This window comes from Condylura cristata, unplaced genomic scaffold (genome assembly GCF_000260355.1).
Source record: "Condylura cristata isolate star-nosed mole 26May11 unplaced genomic scaffold, ConCri1.0 scaffold00014, whole genome shotgun sequence".
NCBI lineage: Eukaryota > Metazoa > Chordata > Mammalia > Eulipotyphla > Talpidae > Condylura > Condylura cristata.
Window position 1 is genome coordinate 18,698,599 of NW_004567115.1, and position 21,305 is coordinate 18,719,903.

The window sequence follows — 21,305 nt, forward strand, 5'->3', positions numbered from 1 at the left end:
TTCTAATCCAGTCATCTACTTTTGGGCATTTGGGCTGCTTCCATGTTTTTCCAATTGTAAATAAAGCAGCAATAAACATGGGGGTACAATTATCTTTTTCAATCAGTGTTTTTGTGTCTTTTGGGTAGATACCTAGGATTGGGATTGCTGGGTCGTAGGGGAGCTCCATGTTTAGCAGTTTGAGGAACCTACAAACAGTAAAAACTATATAGAATTCTTGAAGAAAATGGTGGGAAGGGCTCCATTTGCTTAGTAATAAGTTCTCAACCCAACTGGGGATGAAATATTCAAGTGAGAAATGAATATTTTAGAACATATAAAATATAACTGGAAGTTTGGGAATGATTAAATGGGAAGGAATAAAGGCTTTTCATTAATTTCAATATAAACCAACTGGCATTCCAAGTAGTTTGTCTTATACACAGGAAATCTTTTGTATATTAAAGTTTATCTGTAGTTCTGAACTCCATATTTAGTGATGTCATAAAATGGTGAACCTAATGAAATCCAGACTAGTATAGTACTCTTTTCAGCTTTATGTGAAGAAAATTATTTTATTACTTAAGTGTGTTTATAGTCCAAAGAAGATTTATAAGTTAAGAAGAAAATTTCCAAATCACTCTATATAATGATTCTTACTTTGAAGATTTGTTGCAGTATTCTTACGGACTTCAAAACATGCTATCCTTAACTGACATTTTGAACACTGAATTAATCAAAGGTGCACTGATGGGGTAGAGGAGGAGGAATAAGGGAAAAGGATTGGCATGGGAGGTTTGGTGGGGAAATGAGTAAAACATGTGTACATAAATGTAAACCCAAAGTTACCTAGACATAAACTACTATAAATTAGGAATAAAAAATTCAGTGATTATCAAAAAATATATTAACCTGTACTAATTTAGTTAATGGGTTTAGTGTAAAAATTAAACTTTAGGAGGGTCACTTCTAAGAAGTGATTTAATTAGTGTTAATTGAATCCCAAAGAAAAATTAACAGTGCTAGTAAAGTCAGTGTATACCTGAGACATAGCTTAACATTATGTTCAAATACTTGATATAAAAAATTTCATTTGTGTATAAAGCTTATTTGCATCATCTGAAGGAGGTAAAATTTTTCAGTAGCAGAAAAGGAGAAGATTTAGAGAATTTTACCACTCTTGAAAGTAATTTAAAGAGGTTGAATTGTTGTAATGCTGACTAATAGTGAAAACGGAATTTTTACTATTATTTGGGGCTAATCGTCCTCTTTTAGCTGTTTGCTACAAACTTGCAGAACAGGGATTTTTTTTTATGATGATTGCAATGTAGAATACAAAGAAAATGTTTAAAAGTGTTATCAAGAGTTATGTGTACCATTTTAAACATAAGACTTATATGCACAGAAGTTAAAGTTCAACCAGGCAATTCGAGCAATCTCAAGTTTCTTAGTTAAAAAGTTTGACAACTATCATTTTCTAATGATAAAACAAAAAAATTTTCACATTCTCATTCGAGATGCCATTTCTATTATGTCATAAATCAGTATAAAATTTTATTGTATCGAATATTTGAACATAATGTTAAGCTATGTTTCAGGTATACACTGACTTTACTAGCATATTTTCTAAATTTGCTGTGATGTTGAAAATGTTCCTGACTCCTGTGTAGACATTCATAAATGAACAGTCATTATTGGAGGCAGTTCAACAGATATAAAGCTGATTAGTTGCCCTGAAGGAAAAAAAAAAATGATTTCTAAACAAAAAAGGTCCTTAAAAGTATGTGTATTTAGGAGTGTGTGTGTGTGGGGGGAAGTATGTGTAATTATTATCAGTGCATTCAGCAGGAAATTGTATTAGTAAAAAGAACCCAAAATGGTAGAAAAGGAAACACTGGAGGGTAAGAAAGGAATGAAAACATAATTTCCTAAATAAAATGCTCAACAATATTACTGTGGTAAAACAAATATTACTAAAAATTGTATGTGTTGAATGAGCTAAGTAACTTACTGTTTTCGGGAAACCTACTTGATCTTTTATGCCTTAGAACATTTTCAGAGGGCTCAGAATGCTGTTGGGGTTGTAATTTTGGCAGTCACTGAATAGATAATTTGCTACCTCATACTTCAGTAGATTTACAGTCTCTTGGTTCCATATTTGCAGTTTCCTGAGGGACCCTAAAAACTGATGATTGCTGATATTAGTGTTATACTGACAAAATAAAATAAGCACTGTACCTCAGGAATCCAGCATCAGTGGAAGGTAGATCAACAACACATTCAGAGTAAGAAATTTCTATTGAAACAGATTTTTGAAATAGATTATAAAACTATCGAACCAGATCTTTGAAATAGATAACTTTTACAAGAGAAATAGTAAGTACATTTAGGGAGAAAACTCCAGTACAAAGAAACTTTCTAGAACTAACAATCTTAATAAAAAGAGTTCAGTAGATAAAGCAAAGAAAAATGTCACTGTTGAGAATGAAATTAACATCTTAGGAATCAAATAGAACTATCTTAAATATAGAACAAAATTAAAAATGTTGGTAGTCAGGAATTAAAAAGTAAGATACAATTCATAAGTGAATAGATAATTCAGGCAAAAAGAAATTCAGGCAAGAAGACATTCACTATCATGTGAATTAATGCTGTACAAGGGGAAAAAAAGTAGATATGATAGTTAATAGCTGAATAGTAATAGGGGTACTTTAGTTTACTATAGATGCCATAATTATCACAAAGTGGATGATTTAATGCTGGTGGATGGAAATTAAACTTTTGATGGACATGATATTATAGTATATATAGATCTTGAATTATAATACTATATACCTGAAATTTATAAACTATTATAAGCCAGTGTTACTTCCTTAAAAAAAAGAATAAGGTATAACACAATAAGACTACATTTTTTACAACTATGTAGAGGCTTAGGCCCAGCCAACAGCCCATTCTCTTACCTGTTGAAAAATAATTGTCATATAGGCAGGGGATCTGAGTTTATTATTTATATGGACTACTGAAAGAAAATAGTTGAAAGTTCTCCAGATACTTGAGTTAGAACAGAGGTTCAGGATGTAGGAAAATGACAGGAGGAGGAAACTATAGTTAATTAAACATAGTTAAAATATTTTACGTATTTTATTACATGTAATGCAGGTGGAAACCTTAAGACTTGACATGTCAGTTTTGATTTGGGGAGTAATAGACCTTTCCTCAAGATTTAAAGAATACAGACATGCACTAAGTGCAGATGGATATTCTGTTTTTTGGAGGGAACACCAAACTATCAGATACAGATTCCAAAAATGTCCTTTTCTTTAGGATATGTTATAATTTTGGTTTAACAAAATAGTTTTGATCAGTGTGTTGAAAAAAATATTGCCATAAAGGAAGTTCTTTGAAACACCTCTTTTGATTTCTTTTAATTAAACAGCTACTTTTGGGAATCCCCATTTTCTACCCATAAATTGATAATCTAATGAAGTCATACTTCTGAGCTTATATATATTAAGCAATTTAGATAGTTGAACTATATCTTGCTAACAACATTTTCTAGATTGATACTCTGGTAATATTTTGCTAATTAGAGTACTGGTAAGTTTACAAGGCTGTCCCAAACCTCTGATTTGAGGTTTTTGAATGTTTACTAGTAACCGGGCTTGAACTTTTCTTTCTCCTTCCTAGAAGGGAGAGTGAATTACTAACTTACAATTAACTCTTTCCTTCTAACTCCATAAGAGTTGTAAAGTTTGTTATCATGGAAAATTTGTTTGCTAATATTTTAATTTTTCTTCCATAAATTATCTTTATTCTCTGTCTTTGTAGAAAATGGGAAAATGGGCTATTAAAAAATACTTGCCAGGTATTTTTTAATCTGTTCAGAGTTTATATTGCTAAATATAGCAGAATCTCTCCAAGTCATAGTTGCTTTGATTTTTTTTTCATGTTAACATCATGTTTTATCCTAAGAATCTTCAGATATGTATTTAAAATGGCTGCCCTTTTAGAAGAAATTTGAGGTAGGGATTGAAGAAATTTTTGTCAGTGGTGAAGAAACTATTTAGAATTAGCCCCTTGGGATTCAGTTCTGATGATCCCAGTTTTTTTTTTTTTTTAAAGATTTATTTATTTATTCATACAGAACTGGGGTACAGGCCAGAGGCTCAGGGACGGTGAGAGGCTTCACCAGAGACAGAGTGGGGAGCAGAACAGGCAGATTGACGAAGTACACTGCTGAGGGGAGCAGCGGGCGGGTCAGGAGAGGTCTGGCTCGCCATGTGGTCTCCTCCGGGGCAGGCGGCAGGCGAACACAAGAGGAAGCGGGTTTAGAATCTCAGTGCTGTGCTTTAACCCGCTGCGCCACCAGGGAGGGCCCTGATGATCCCAGTTTTGATGGTAATATCCAAAGCATTATGGTTAGGAGCCAGTTGCACATAGTCTTCTTTTATTCATCAGGTCTGACCAGGGTGTTGACCATGACCACATCATTATTACAGAGCACAGCCTGTTTGATCTGGTGCTTGTTGGCCTTGACTTTAACCATGAACACAAATGCATTGTTTTCTGTATTCCTTGCAACTGACTCAGTGGTCAGAGGGAACTTGATAATGGCACAGTGGTTAAACTTGTTTCTCTTGGGGGTGTTCCGAGGATATTTGGGTTGCCTTCGGAGTCATAGTGTTATGGGTGTCCAAAAGGTGGCTGAAGCTTAGATTTTTTCTTGTGGCTGTGGATGCCTTTCAGTGCTGCTTTCTTGACTTTCAGAGCTCTGGTTTTGGCTTTGGGAGTGGCTTCTTCCTTCTTTACCTTTGGTGCCATCTTTGTATAAAAAGGACTGAAGAAATTTATTAAGAACTTAAGGCTACTTCAGTTTAGTATGTTAAGTATGGGTATGTATTAGGGTATGGATCCCTAATTTTAGTCCTTGTGTTTTTTATAATCATTCTTGAAGTTTTGTTTACGTTGAGGAAAACCCTCAAAGAAAGTAGCAGACTTAAAAAATAATCTATGAAACTTTTTGTCATCTATGGAACTTTTTTCTTAGGAAAACGTGGTCACTTGCTAGATCAAAAGACTAATTAAAAAATACAGGAAAGCTATTGTTAATTGTGAATAGATCCATACCCTGTTATGGATCCATATTTAACATACTAAACTGAAGTCTTAAGTTCTTAATAAATTTCTTCAATCCTTTTTACACATTGAGTGCTTTCTTCAATGTAAACAAAACATCAGTGTGAACAGTTCTACAGCTTGCAGTTTATTTAAATGTCAACAGTTCATAGCAATGTGTATGCCCAAGAATTTCCATCATTAATGAGGTAAAGATTACTTTTGAGAGGTTCAAAGTCATGGAGTAATAGGATTTTGAGGCGCTAAAATCAGACATATTTTAAAAGGAAGAAATACTAAATAAGCATTTAGTTATGAAATTTAGTATACTGTATGGTTTTCTTGTCATTCTACCTCTTATGAGCTATGCTTGGGCCCAGGTGCCATAACTTACTTTAAATATGGATGTCTGGTTCTTCAATCATATTGACAGAATTATCTTTGAGTTTTCTTTCAAAGATTGTATTATATTTATTCATAAGGCAACTATGTTGTTGTATTCTACATCTAGAACGTTTGATAGATGAATAAAAAAAAATGGCAACAACTCCACCAGCTCGGAAACTTCCTGTGTGGATGAATATGCAGGATGAGAGAGGAGCTATAGAAGAAAAAAAGGTATGCAATTCATTAATTATTCTTTCAGGTTGGAAACTTAAACTTGACTGTAAAATGAGCCAATCCTCACTTGTAAACTTCAGGTCATTAGTTAAGTTTGAGTTGCTGTGGTATGATTGAAAACAGAGTCTAGTCACTGAATGTGTGAATAGTATTACATTAATTGGTTATACAAACTGAGAATTCTTACTCTGCCTTTTTTCATTTATATAGTTTGGATGGCTGACCATAATTAATCAGTTCAAATTCAGATAACTAGATAGTATTTACCTTGATGAATTTTGCCGTTAAGCGATAAAATCCACCTGTCAATCTTAAGCATTAATTTAAGGCAATAGTATTACATCTTCAATACTAATATAATTACAGAAAAAACTCTCACTAAAATAAGTGCTCTTGAAAAATATGATTATAAGATTTTGCAAATACTTGTTAGAAAATGCATTTATATTTATTATTGTCTTATGACTTCATTAGTCTAGAAAGCATAAGTTGAGAAAATTTAGAAAGGTAATTTAAATGCTTCAGTTAAGTTTTTTTGTGTCAGATGTTTATTTTTTAATCTGAGCTTTATGCTTTTTGGAATTTCTTTTACCTCAAGGCACCCATTAAGAAGAGTGTTTTAGAAGAAGACCTTCCCTTCTTAGAATTCTCTGGATCCATAGTGTACAGTTATGACGCTAATGATGGTTCTTTACTAGCTGAAGATATTAGGTAAGAGATTTGATTTTCACAATTACCTTTGACTTTGGACTCTTCAAAGGTGACTATTATTTGTAAGTATGTTTAGTTTTATGATTGAGGTGTTTGTTATTAACAGAGTAACAGAGTTCAACAGAGTTAAGTGTTAATTCTGATTTTTAAATTAAAACTTAGTCACTGTGTTAAATTTGTAATGTACCTATTTTGTTCATTTATAAGCCTTTCTGTATTTTACCTATTTTTTGACTTTATGTATATATAATATAATATTTATTAGTATTGGGACACTATATATTTTACCAATTTAGGGAAAAAGCAAAATTATTTTTCATTTTCATATTTCCCTAAAATATACTTTTAAACGTCAATAAAAATGCTGCAATCGACTCTGTTGTGTTTAGTTAGCAATAATTGTAGCAAATATCCTTAAGAGGAATATTAGAAATGATTATGTATTTTTTTAAATATATTCATTATATCATCCTTCATTTTTTTGTACAATGTATAGTGCCCTGGTGAAATTCCCACCAACAGTTTACCCTTGTATGATCACCATAGTCCTTTCTGCTCTTCCCATCCCTGTCCTTGACTTTTTCTCTCCTCCTCTCTTACAGAATGTCTCTTTATTATAGGTACTTTTCTTTTTTTTCCTGATTCCTGTTTTGTTCTCTCTACTTTACTCCTGTGAGAGCATTGATATTTTTCTTTTTCTTCTGGCTTGTTTCACTTAAGCATAATCCCTTCCAGCTCCATCCATGTTGCTGTGAAGGGCATGAATTTATCCTTTCTGATTTCTGAGTAATATTCCATTGTGTAAATGATCTTGATCCAGTCATGTATTTTTGGACATTTGGGTTGCTTTCATAGCTTACTTCTTGTAAATTGTGCTGCAATAAATGTAGGGGTGTAGGTGTCTTTTTGAATTAATGTTTTTATGTCTTTGGGTAGATTCCTAGGAGTGGAATTGCTAGATCATATGGAACTCCATTTTTAGTAGTTTGAGGAACCTCCACACAGCTCTCCACTGGTTGGACCAGTTTGCAGTAAAGGATAGTTCCTTTTTCTCCTCATCCTCGCCAACATTTGTTGTTGCTAGTTTTTTTAATATGTGCCATTCTCACTTGTGTAAGGTGGTTTCTTATTGTGGTTTTGATTTGCATTTCCCTGATTAGAAGTGATGGTGAACATTTTTTGAATATGTCTGTTGGCCATTTGCATTTCTTCTTTGGAAAAGTATCTTTTTAGCTCTTCTGCCACTTTTTTGACTGCCAATATTTTTTTACTTTTTTTTTTAAATAGTTGGATAATTTTTTTTTTAAGATTTATTTGTCCATGCATACAGAACTGGGGTGTAGGGGCAGTGAGAGGATTCACCAGAGACAGAATGGGGAGCAGAACAGGCCAACTGATGAAGCACACTGCTGAGGGCAGCAGCGGGTGGGCCATGAGAGGTCTGCCACGCCATGTGGATCACCTCCCGGGCAGATGGGGATCAAACTCATGTGAAAATGGCTTTAGCTTCTTAGTGCTGTGCGTTAACCCACTGTGTCACCAGGGAGGGCCCTATTTACTTTGTTTTTGTTGAGTTTCATTAACTCTTTGTAAATCTTTGTAAATCCTTGATGTTAGTATTATGTGCAAGAATTTTCTCCTAATCAGTGGGGTGTCTCTTTGTTTTGGCTAATGTTTCTTTTGCTGTATAGAAACTGTTTAATTTGATCTAGTTGCAGCTGTTTATCATTTCCTTCATTTTCTTTGCTTTCAGTGATGTGTCTTTAAAGATGTTATTACTATGTATGCCATGTAGTGTTTTGCCTATACTTTTTTCTATATATTTTGTGGTTTCAGGTCTTATATCCAGTTCATTTGATTTTGTATTTTTAAAAGTTGCCATGTGATATTAGGATGTTGCAGTACTTCAGTCTAAGACTCTTGAATATAAGCAGGTGTAGTGAGAAATTCATTCACATCTTTTTTGAACTTATCCTTTTTTTTTTTAAACTGAGGTGAAAGAAGCTATTTCACCTCAGTTAGGTAAGGTAAGCTATTTATTAATGGTTTCCTGGTGATAGATATAACCTAAAAATAGTATTTATCTGTACCTCACTCTGGTTATAGTTATCTGTCTACTTTTAGGTGTCATTATATATAGAACTAAATATGTCTCACAGAAAAGATAAAATCTACTATTTGTAATTATATAGTAATTCTATCTTTGGCAGTTTTAAAATATTGTAATTCTGAAGACACTAAACATAAAAGACTGAAGAATATATATTTGATGAATTGTATGTATTTTTTTAAAAAGATTTATTTGTGCATACAGAACTGGGGTATAGGCCAGAGGTGTAGGGATGGTGGGAGTATTCACCAGAGACAGAGTAGGGAGCAGAACAGGCAGATTGATGAAGCACACTGCTGGGGAGAGCAGCGGGCGGGTCAGGAGAGGTCTGCCGTGCCATGTGAGTCACCTCCAGGGCAGGCGGGGATTGAACTCATGCTGACGTGGCTTTAGCTTCTTAGTGCTGTGCTTTAACCCACTGCGCCAGAGGGAGGGCCGAATTGTATGTATTTTAGGAATGACACACAGTGCCCTCCTACCTACTCCATCTCTCTGATCTTCTTAGGCCCATTTTGCTATAGTAGGTTTTCGACAATTTGGTTATGATGTGATTTTGTGAAGTGTGGTTTGTGCAGGCAGATCAGATGGCTTTTTTGTATCTGCATGTTTGTAGGGCAAGTGAAAAAAGTTTTCTCAGGATATTTTTTTGCTTTGATTTCCAGCACAGGTGACCTAGTAAATAGCTATAACCTTTAGATGTAGTCCACATGTGCAGGAAACAGTAAATAACATAATTTTGATGTTTGTATGTGCAAAAACATATGTAACCTAGGCATAAATTTGGCTCTGCGCTGGCTTTGTCTATAAATCATATAAAGACTAACAGAGCTCCCAAGGGTGTCCCAGCTGGGGCAGTCCCCTACCCTTCTGTCCAGGAGCAATTGCTGCTGCCCCTTGTGTACTATGACCAGGCATTTGGATGTTGCTACTGCTGCTGCTGTCTCTTGCTGCTTCCATAAAGACATGTTGTTGGGCCTGCCCAGGCATCCAGAAAGAATCTGGCCACACTTCAAGCACTGGACCTACAATGTTTATCTCAAATTTGAAAAATTTCTTAGTTTTTTAAAATTCATCCTGTTCTTTTTCTCCTTCTGGGATATTTACATATATGTAAGTTGTATCACTATTCTGTTTCGTTCGTCACTGAACTTTTTCTTTTTTTATTTTTAGTTTTCTTTCTCTGCTGTCAGTTTGAATATCAAGTTTCTTTTGATATGTATGCAAGTTCACTTATGTGAATTTTTTATTTTAGATGTTGTATCTTTCGTCTGTAGAAGATCCATTTGGTTCTTTTAAAGAAATACTTTCCATCTTAGTGGCCATCAAATTCCTGTTTTATTTTAAATCTTTGAACCTATTGATCATACTTATAATGGTTGTTTATATTATCATTTTGTGATGTCCATGTTAATACTGTTATTCCAGTTATTTATAAATGATTTTTATCCTGGTTAAGGGTCATAGTTTCCTGTTCTTTTTCTCGAGGCTGAAAATTTTTGCCTTAGCAATGATTTTACCTTGTCAAATGTTAGATTTTTGACCTCCTTCAAAGAAAGGAGCTTCTTCTAGTTGAAAAAAATGGAGTTTTTTGTTTTTTTTTTTTAACAGGAGGAATAGTGTTGCAATAAATATCTTACACATTTCTGCCTCCTTATGCACATATGAGAGCTTCATAGATCATGAGAAAAAAATGCTAGGTTATCATGTTTGTACATCTTCAACTAGACATTGTCAAAGCTTTTTCCTATAGTGTATATATTTATCCCTATACAAGGGTCCCAACTGATATCCTTCTCAGCACTTAACTTTTGCCAGTCTGATAAGCATGAAATTTAATTTGCATTTCTCTGATTTCGAGTGAGATTTTGTGACTTTACGTGTTATTTGGGCTTATTGGCCATTTATTTGTATTTCCTCTTGGGAATTGTGAATGGATTTATTTTTAAAGATTTTATTTATGCATACAGAAATGGGGTACAGGCTAGAGGTGCAGGGGTGGTGAAAGGATTCACCAGAGACAGAGTAGGGAGTGGAACAGGCAAGATCCACAGAGATATACTGCTGAGGGGAGCAGAGGGTGGGATAGGAGAGGTCTGTCATGCTATATGGATCACCTCTGGAGTGGGGGATCAAACTAGCACTGAAGTGGCCACAGCTTGGATTAGCTTTGCAGTGCAGCACTCCAGACTTGTGCACCAGAGTCCCTGTATGGACTTTTTCTTCTATCTTTTTTTACTGGAGTATTTGTCCTTCTTGACTTTTCAAGGAATTTTTAATATTATATAGTTGTTCATTATCAGTGATGTCTATCACAGATATCTTCTACTGTCTGTGACCTCTCTTTTTAACTTTTTGAATGATGTCTGTAGTTATATTGAAGTATAAATTTTGATGTAAGTACTACTTATTTTTCATGTAACTAATGTACGTCTTTTTCAACTCCAGGATGAGTCTGTCTGATGGAGATGTGGTAGGATTTGACATGGAATGGCCACCAGTATACAATAAAGGAAACCTGGGCAGAGTTGCATTGATTCAGTTGTGTGTGTCAGAAAGCAGATGCTACTTGTTTCATGTTGCTTATATGTCAGGTTGGTATTGCTTTTCTTTGTTTCATTTTATGTGGTAAATAATTATATTATGTTAAGGTTATCCTTTTTAAATTAAGTTCTCAAGTTAGTGGGCACTTCTTTAATACCATGTTTTTTGTGTATTTATGTTCTACCTGATTCATTCACATCCCTTGTTTTATTTAATGTTCACATCTCTGTCAGGCATTGTTATTATTCCTGCAGTAGAGTGACAAAGTAGAGTTTAGTGGGTGAAGTGGGGAGGTATACATTGTTATTATTAATAGAGGTAGAACTCTATTACTAATTATAATAAATTACAGAGAATTTATAAATGTCTTGTCATTTATCAATCAGGACTTTGTACTTTAGGTACAAAGAAATAATTCAATGTGAATGTATTTCTGAAATTAAACCTAACACATAAAAATTGAGATATCAACAAAATTGTAAGAAATAGAAAATAAATCCATCATATTTGTTGAAATCCTTTGAGGTAATAATAAAATGTTATAGTTTTTCCCCAGGGATTAAAGATGTTGCTTGAGAATGAATCAATTAAAAAGGCAGGTATAGGAATTGAAGGAGATCAGTGGAAACTTCTACGTGACTTTGATATCAAGTTGAAGAGTTTTGTGGAACTGACAGATGTTGCCAATAAAAAGGTAGATGTAATATCAAAATTTATAAAGAAAACCAATTTTTCTATTTCATAGAATGTACCCTCTGTCTGAATTTTAGAAAAATTTTGAGGAACTAATGTAAACTGTGTAATATTTTTATAAAAATGAGGCTTCATAACAAAACCCTTCAGTTTTAATCCATTGCCTTAGCATACAGCTTCTTTAAGCTTATTCTTCAATATCGGTACTATTTCACATTTCAAATTTAAATATTTCTTTAATTCATTTATACCAAATAACTTATTTTAAGGGGAAGCATATGTAACTCTGGGGTATGATGCTTTTAGTGGAAGTTCAGTCAGTTCTACCACCTATTATTTCCCATATTTTTTGATGTTATCATTAAGTTCTCATATTTGATTGGGAAGTAGGAAATCTACTAACCTACTTTGCTTTTTTTCATGAAAAGTACCCATTGTAATCTCGGATTTTAATATCTGTATTGAATAAATTCCACAGTTAGATTCTTAAAATATGAGTTGTACATGAGGTGTTTTTTTTAAGTGATAGGAAATATGTTAAATACTACCTTTTGATATAACATTTCCAATTTTATTCGTGTCATGGCCATTTTATAGCATTTAAGAGTATCTGAAAATTAAAGGAAATAATTTTTACTATGCTGATTTTTCATTACTTCTAGCTGAAATGTACAGAGATGTGGAGCCTCAATGCTTTGGTTAAACACATCTTAGGTAAACAGCTTCTGAAAGACAAGTCTATCCGCTGTAGCAATTGGAATAATTTTCCTCTCACTGAGGACCAGAAACTGTATGCAGCCACTGATGCTTATGTATGTATTTCAAGATCTTAATATTGTAATGTATTTTTAAAACCTTGTAATAAATCACAGAGAACTTATGTACACAAACTTAACTAAATATTTTAAATGAACTTTGCATTAAAAACTCTTAGGCAGACACCTAGTGAAACTGTTAATTCTCAATATTCATTAGCAAGTACCAGTGAACAAATTGTCATGAAATCAAAGTGAAGTGCAATTTGCGTGTTATGATTATGCGTTATCTGAAAGCATGAAAAACTAATAAACTCAGATAGTATAAGTACAAATTGTAATGATGATGTATTTGATTTATAAACAACTTCAGAATAAAAATTACCAGGCAATTTCTATATTGGAACTGGCCTTATTTTTATATTTACATTTGAAGGCTGTTAGAAATTTAGAAAAACTCTAAATTTTGCTTTTCACTGTTGGTAGTCAGATATATTTTCATATTTACATATTCATACATAGTGAAATCTGGATTTGTTAAATCTACTTTTAGGAATGGAAACTCCCTTTACTTATAAATAGAAAAAGATCCAATTTTGCTGCAAAATAGGGCAATGGTTTTCCTTTATGTTCTGTTGTTAAAAATTAATGAAATTTACAATTGAGATGGCAAAAAATGTACAAAATGATGTAAATAAACTCAAATTATGAAATTTGTTGAAAACTAGTACAAATTCTTTAGCATTTTTTAACTATTTATATAATAGTTTGTTTTTATATCATTTGTACATTTTTTATATCAGTTGATCCCTGTGTCTTTTGCATTTTTATTTATGTAAAATCAATGTGACTTAATTGTTCCTATTAGAAGCATCTAAAAGGAACAGTGTTCTTACTAACATTCTCAGCTAATTTAATGATAGAGAAATAAGTATGTGAAACTAAAAAAAATTTCTCTCACCTGATTTATATTGTTAGATTCCACTTACACATTTTTTGATTTGGATAACATTGAATGTCAAAATCTGAAAACTGAAACTTGTTTCTCACTGTTGGTGTGGTGATTAAATGAAGACATTTAGATACTGGTGTAACATTTTTGGTTAAATTCAACTTTTGAGGTACCTTAGGAATCATTATTTTGGTTATCATTAGTATTTTCTTTTCATTTTGTATTTTTGTAGGCAGGCCTCATCCTTTATCGAAAATTACAAGTTTTAGGTGATGCTGTGCAAATGTTTGCTTTAAACAAAGGTATGTTATAAAAATAGAAGATAAAATTCTATTTAAATTTAAGTTTGAATTGAATTTAATCTAATTCAAATTTCTTTACTGAAATTTATCTCCCAAAACATTTACATATGAGTGAATTATCTGTTATTATTCTAACTTCTTGAGTATGTGAGCAATATTAACATTCAGGTGAGATCTGTCTGGCCTAAACTTAGGGGTTCAGTCATGATAATGTGGCAAAGCAGGACTTACTATTTTATTTTGTAGCTTTGCTATTAATTAATCTGAGAGTTTGACTTTGATAATCAATGATCTAATCAGCTAATTCTTAGTCTGGAAATTGTATACCCTTGCTATAAATCTTTCGAATGTAGGAGAGAACATTGGTGATATATTCCATGACATCAATGATAAACATGTTTTGGAGACTCAGTTCCTGTGGCAAGATAATAAATAAAAGGAAAAGAAAACAATTGGGCTTACCTTAGATTAAAAAGATTTTATGCAGGGAAAGAAAGTATAACTAGACTAGCGAGATCCTGCTGAGTGGGAAAAAATATGACCTGTTACATACCAACAAGGGGTTAATATTCAAGATATATATAAAATTCATACAACTAAACAGTAGAAAAATAAGCAACCTAATTAAATGGACAACAGATCTAACAGGCAATTCATCAAAGAGGATATCCCAAAGGCCCAGTGTTCATCTTTACTTTCAGTAGAGATGCAGATTAAAAACACAGTGAGATACCATCTTATACCTGTGAGATTACACAGTGAGATACCATCTTATACCTATTAGAAAGACCCCTAGTGATAAGTGATAAAGAGGATGTAGCGAAAAAGGAAGGAACTCTGTTACATTGTTGTTGGAAATATAAACTGGTATGGCCATTATGGAAAGCAACCTTAAAGAACTAAACATGGGCCCTCCCTAGTAGCACAGTGGGTTAGGATACAGGACTGCAAGCTAGCCACAGCCCTTCAGTGCAGGTTCTATCCCTGACCCTGGAGGTGACTCACATGCCACAGCAGACCTCTCCTGACCCACTGCTCCCCTCAGCAGTGTACTTTGTTGATTTGCCTGTTCTGCTCCTCACTCTGTCTCTGGTGAATCCTTTTAATGCCGCTGCACCTCTGGCCTGTAACCCAGTCTTGTATGCATAAATAAATAAATCTTTAAAGAATAAAACCTAAAAATGGAAATACCATACGTTTCAACAATCCTACTCTTAGGTATCTACTGAAGAACATGAAGCTATCAACTCAAAAAACTATTCTCTACTTGGCTTATTGTGGCATTATTTATAATAGCCAGGGCATGGGCAACTGAAATCCCCAGTCAGTAGAAGATTGGATCAAGATGATTTATGCCTACAGTTTGGAATATGATTCAGCAACAAGAAAAGTGAAGTGTTAACATTTATAGTAAAATGAAAGGAGACTGAGGGAATTATGTGTAGTAAAGCAAGTCAGAATGTCAACGATAAATATTGGATATTTAGATATAAATCTTTGAAAGTATAAGATTGTTTAATAATCCTCTGGTCTAAATTTCTAAATTTTCCCTAGTGTAGAAAAACTCTGCTGTTTTTCTCAAAAGAATGACTTATGGTCTGTTTTAGATATCTTGATAGATCATGATATTGATCTGTATAGTAGAGTGAAAGACTGGGCTTTATAGGCCAGTGGAAGAATCCCAGCCATATGAGTTGGAGTTTACTTGTTTCCCTATGTTTGGAATGTGGATGATGACATGTCTACTTTATAGAGTAGTTTGAGCTCTAGTAGGGGCACAGTAGTGAAGTAGGTACAGACAGTACTTAAAAAAGTGAAGCTGGATAAGGTGAAGTAGGGAATAAATAGAATGAAGAACTGAAGAGAACAAAAGATTGACATCGAGGGCATGCCAACATTTAGAGGTCAGGAAGAAGTCAGGAAGAGTGCAGATGATAATGGCTTGAGAAGGAGCAATCATGAAGAATGCATTTTAAGAGGCATTGTCTTCAAATCCAAGTGAAAAATGTTTTAAGTAGGAGGAACTTATTGACTGTTTTAAATATATCTGAGAGTTAGAGTGAGATGAGGAACTAGAAGTAATAAATTTGACAGTGTGGAGACCATTGGTAACCTTTCTAAAAGCTACTTTGCTGTACTGCTGGGGATGAAAGCTTAGTTGAAGTCAGTTTAGGAGAAAATGGGAGTAGAAAATTGATTAAGTATGTATGAATAACTCTTTCAAGGAGTTTTTCTATAAATGGAATTAATATGATACAGACTATTTAGCAGATTGGTGATATAGAAACTGAAGATATTATTTATATCTATTCTCTTAGGGGAAATAAGAGGTGGATTTTGTTAGAGGCTTGAAAAGAAAGAGTTTTGAAATAGTCATTGTGAGAGGGGAAAAATAGGAAGTAGAGAATAATTATCAGTACTGAGGGTTCATTTGAGATGTGTGTCATATGATTCAAATGAAATGAGTCAAAGCTTTGTTTTATTTTCAACTATGTTCAACTACTTAGATATAGTTATTAAATAGGTTGAAATATAGATTTAATTAGAGTTGGGTTTTGTCATGTAAAGTACCACATGAGAAGAGAAAAAAGAACCGAGGGTCCATAAAAAGGAATGATTATTATAATGTTGGTAAGAAAGGAAAGTAAGACATGATGGGTAGTAGGAGAAGGATAATGGGTAAGGAAAAGGTGATAAGACCAATGGATTTGGTTCTGAAAGTGTTCAGTAATTCTTGTATTGGGGAAAGCATGCTGGGAAGAAAGATTGCATGCTGGTATTTAGAGGGTAGAATGCTAACAAGTAAAGTCTGGAAGTTGTTACTTTATTGGTAATTATAAGGTGTAGGGAATCACTATGGAAGTAGGTGACCTGAGATGATAGGTCAAGAGAGGGAAAGATTGATGGAAATGGAAGAACCTAAGGAACTGAAAACCTCATGTTTTTGGATGGAGTATCTCTGTGGATATTGATATCACTAGGAGTTAACACAGGTCTAGTGAAAGTGAATCAGGGAAGTAAATCTTTAATGAATGAAAGGATATTATTTTGAGATCACAAGACTTCAACAGAAGTCAGGTATAGCAAAGGCTATGGTCATATATGTTTCAGGGGAGCCAGGCTTTTTGAAGGATGAGAGAAGTGGTGATGAAGAGTAAGAAATTTAAAAAGGGGAAGGGCTTGCAAGAAGAGGGCAGGTTTTGTAGTTTTGACGGAGAATGTTATACCGGACAGAATGAAATGAGTGTTTAGAAGATGTTCTCTGATTAGAAAAGCTTACATATTATTTTGGTGATGATTGTTAATAAGGGAGTGCGGGATGGCTGTCAGGGTAAAGTTGTAAGGAGCAGCTCACACATTGTTATATTGATTTCTGATTTTCGAAAGTGCCCAGGGTTTAGATCGTCATTTCTATCTTTTCCTTTTGCCTAGATTAATAACACATTTATTCGAAATAGCAAAAATTCAAAAGGAAATAAAGTAACTGAGATAATTCAGAGATAGGATAAGTAAGTCTTTTTCTTGGAATTTATTTAAGAAAAAAAAGGAAAATGTGAGTCTTGTTACTGTTCAATGAGGCAGCTAGGTGAATGCCTCTGCATTGTGGTCTGAAAGTTAATATTGATTCTTTTTCAGAGGAGGAAATACTGCCTAGTGTTGTGAAGAAACAGTTGACTTCAATCTCTGAAGAGATGATGGATCTGGCTAAGCATCTTCCTGACACTTTTAGAAAATTGGAAAACCCACAGAGGTTAAATACTATCTATTTTTTAGCAATTCTGTTTGTTCTTACATTTTCTTATGTGAAGAATTACTTTTCATTCATGTAGACTCATACATGATTTTCTTGAATATATATATACACACACACACACACAGACTGATGTATATATTAAGGAAATATCATTTCATTTGTTAAACTGTGTATTAAAAGTTTAAGACTTTTCTGTCCGTTTTGTACAATGTTTTATGGCATCTTTCATTTAATTATAGTTTAGTTACTTGAAATCTTTAAATGCAAATTTTATACTTAGTTATTTCATTTTTATGGCTATTAACTGAGTATTACTTAAGAATTCTACCTAATCAGTTGATCAGAAGAATTCATATTTTAACAATCATTTTGAGTAGGGCACTGGATAGCTCCTCATACTTGGACAATTGGTACTGTGTAGCTAATTCTCTTTGGAAGCAGACCTTATCTTAGTCTTAACTGCTAAATGACATCTATTGTCAAATTCCTAATAGCAGTAATGCACTTGACTAGTGAACATTTACAATGTAATTTTTACTAAAAATACTTTATAGAAATATGAAGCTATTAGGACCTCCCTGGTGGTGCAAGGGGTCAAAGCGCAGCACTGCAGAGCTATCCATTCCCACTGCAGCACCATTCCATCCCTGGTCAGGGGCTGACTCAAAACTCAACTGCATTTCCAGCAGAGGGTACAGGGTTACATTTGTAGCATGTTTGCTTTTTGTTTATAGATACAGTTTGACAAGTTTGGATATCCATTTAAAACTAAAACTAATGTGGAAAAGGAATGGGATACACATGACTGCAGCTTGGAATTATAACCAACAGTCTATGAAGGAGTGGGCAAAAGTATAGAGAGTAGAACTAGCTAACTAATAATAGTGCAATTTGAGTTTTTACAAAGGGAAACAATTTTGTACTACCTTGTATAATATACTTGAAGCAATGAATCCTATGAGTTTAAAGATTTCTCCTCCAAATTTTTAGTTATTTTGATTATAGTTAATCAGACAGAACTTTTTTTTCCTTAGGAAATTTACTACATCTTTCCATCTGTTCAATTTGTGTGTGTTTATGTATCATTGATTTGACCTACATTTAATTAATTTAAATGCCATAAAAAGTACAGTTGACACAAACAATTAGATTGGGACCAAATACTATAACAGTTAGTAAACCTACTTGCTACAGTTTAATGCAGAAAGTGCCTAAGTAACAATACTGGAGGGTAGGTTACCAGCTAGCTGTAAGTATATAGTGAGCATTAGAAAAACAACTTTAATCCATTGTGTTCTTTAAATGAAGGACATTTTAAAAGGCTGCTATTAAAAAGCATTAAAACATGGCCTTCTAGTTAATGTAATTAATGTTGTTAACATTTTCAATTTTTTAGGGTTTCCATACTATTGAAGGATATTTCAGAAAATCTGTTTTCATTGAAGACAATTATATTTAGCCCCACTGACACAGAAACTGAACTGCAACCCATCAGTGATTTTAGCTTATCACCACTGGAAAATCCAACTGCTGGTGGTGGAGTACCACAAGAACAAATTAGAAAACATAAAATTTGTACTGAAATTGATGAGGAGAGATGGGATACAACAATTGATAATTTAATTGGATGTGATGTGGAAAATATACTTGGAAATAAAGAGAAGCAAGAAGAAAATAAATTTGAAGATGGATTAGAAGATAATAAATTGATAGAGAATACAAAAAGGACTTGTTTGATGTCATTAGACATTACAGAATATGAACTCCAAATTCTGGAACAGCAGGCTCAGGAAAAAAACCTGAGTGATGTTATTTGCAAGTCTCCTGAGGTAGAGAAAACAATTTTTATTCACTAGTAGTTTTTTTTTTTCTGTAAGTGGGCAGGTAATAAATATGGTAGGCTTTGCCAATCACAAACCTGTGTTTTAAAAACTTAGTGTTGCCATTGTAATGTGAACCCAGCTGTAAATAAATCATGCTGTATTTCAATAAAACTTTATTTATAAAAGCAGAAGTAGGGCCCTCCCTGGTAGCGCAACTGGTTAACACACTACTGTAAGCGAGCCTCAGTTACTTCAGTGCAAGTTCAATCCCCACCCCTTGGAAGTGACACACATGGCATGGCAGACCTCTACTGTCTTGCCTGCTGCTCCCCTCAGCAGTATACTTAGTTGGTTTGTCTCTTCTGTTCCCTTCTCTGTCTCTAGTGAGTCCTCTCACTGTCCATGTACCTTTGGCCTGCACCCCAGTTTTGTATGGGTAAATAAATAAATCTTAAAAAAAGGCTGGATTTGGTCACAAAGCCATAGATAACTGCTTTTGATCTAATGCTAAAAGTAGCATTATACAGTGGAAAAATTTATAGTGTTAGTATATATGTCTTGTAACTTGTTTGTTTAGCCTAATTATCTTTTTTTTTTTTTTTTTGAGGATTATATAACTACAAGTGTTTCTTTTTCCAAAATTGAATTTGGGAATTTTTATTTTCTCATACAGATTTTCTTGGTAGTATAAGAGGGTTTTAATAATATTTTTGTTTGATTCTTCTTTTGCCTAGAGTCAGTTAGCTATGTCTTTCTGAATAGGTTATTGTTAAACATTTTTATTATTTCTCAATTTTATGTTTAGATTTATAATTATTATACTAGATGTGATTAATTTATGAGACTTTTTTGCTCCTAGCTAAGGTAAGCATGATTTTCTTGAAATAGTGAAGTGTCCTGTACTGAAAAGACAAGTCATATAGCTCATTTGTTTTCCTTAGTTAAAAATATTACCTATGATACTCAGAATCTCTCAAAACCTAAACATTTTCTTTTGCAATAACTGTTACACATTTTTGAAAAAATTAAATTTGGAATTCATTTATTTCTACTCTTTTTTTTTTTAAAGATTTATTTATTTATTTGTGCATACAGAACTGGGGTACAGGCCAGAGACTCAGGGGCGGCGAGAGGCTTCACCAGAGACAGAGTGGGGAGCAGAACAGGCAGATCTACGAAGTACACTGCTGAGGGAAGCAGCGGGCGGGCCAGGAGAGGTCTGGCTCGCCATGTGGTGCGGGAATCGAACTCATGCGGAAGTGGCTTCAGATTCTCAGTGCTGTCTGTGCTTTAACCCGCTGCGCCACCGGGGAGGGCCATTATTTCTACTCATTTTTTAATGACAAAGTCTACTCACTATTTGAGAAATTCTCTGCCTTTTGGTAACTATTTAGTAATCACTTGTATTAGTGTATAAATAAATTTTATTTTAAAATTTCCCCCATGTATTCTCACCATTTGTAAAATATTCACCTTTTGAAAAATATCTTTTTTTAAATGTATGCATTAACCTTTAATTTTCTTTAAAACGATACTTTAAAATCATTTTTATAAGCTTTTATAAAATTGTGGTCAGGTGCTTATGATCTGAATGATATATCTTACCTCAGTCACTGCCATTTTTTATTATCTAATAATAAAATTTTTTCCTCTTTATTCCTTGAGGATATCATTTAAAAAGTAAAATAATTTTTCTCATATAAAATTTGTTCTGAAACTATTTTCTTAAAGCTTTTTTTTTTTGTAGATTAATTAAAGCTGTGCTTTATTTTCTCACTGCCTATTTAAAAAATGGACATTATTTTGGGTCCTTCTATATATTCCCTTTGTGGATTTTTTGTGATTCCCTTTGTGGATTTTTTGTGCAGGTTCTCATCCTGTTGCACTTTTACTTCCTGAGTATAGCCAAAATACTGTAAAGTTTTTCATATCCCAGTATTGTCAAT

The 21,305-nt window shown here is 33.5% G+C and overlaps 1 protein-coding gene across 4 annotated transcripts in view; it reads left to right on the plus strand.

Moving 5' to 3' along the window:
• The window catches only part of WRN (Werner syndrome, RecQ helicase-like), a 102,941-nt gene that overhangs the window by 12,812 nt on the left and 68,824 nt on the right, over nt 1–21,305 (plus strand). For 3 of the 4 annotated variants that reach the window (XM_012724736.1, XM_012724737.1, XM_012724738.1), the window contains exons 2-9: nt 5,609–5,715; nt 6,317–6,429; nt 10,985–11,130; nt 11,626–11,774; nt 12,436–12,585; nt 13,713–13,782; nt 17,419–17,533; nt 18,933–19,365. In XM_012724736.1, coding sequence (XP_012580190.1) covers nt 5,635–5,715; nt 6,317–6,429; nt 10,985–11,130; nt 11,626–11,774; nt 12,436–12,585; nt 13,713–13,782; nt 17,419–17,533; nt 18,933–19,365 — 1,257 coding nt within the window. In that variant the 5' untranslated portion in view covers nt 5,609–5,634. Of the gene's footprint in view, nt 1–5,608; nt 5,716–6,316; nt 6,430–10,984; nt 11,131–11,625; nt 11,775–12,435; nt 12,586–13,712; nt 13,783–17,418; nt 17,534–18,932; nt 19,366–21,305 lie in introns of those variants that run through there. The other variant, XM_012724739.1, reaches the window with a different exon arrangement.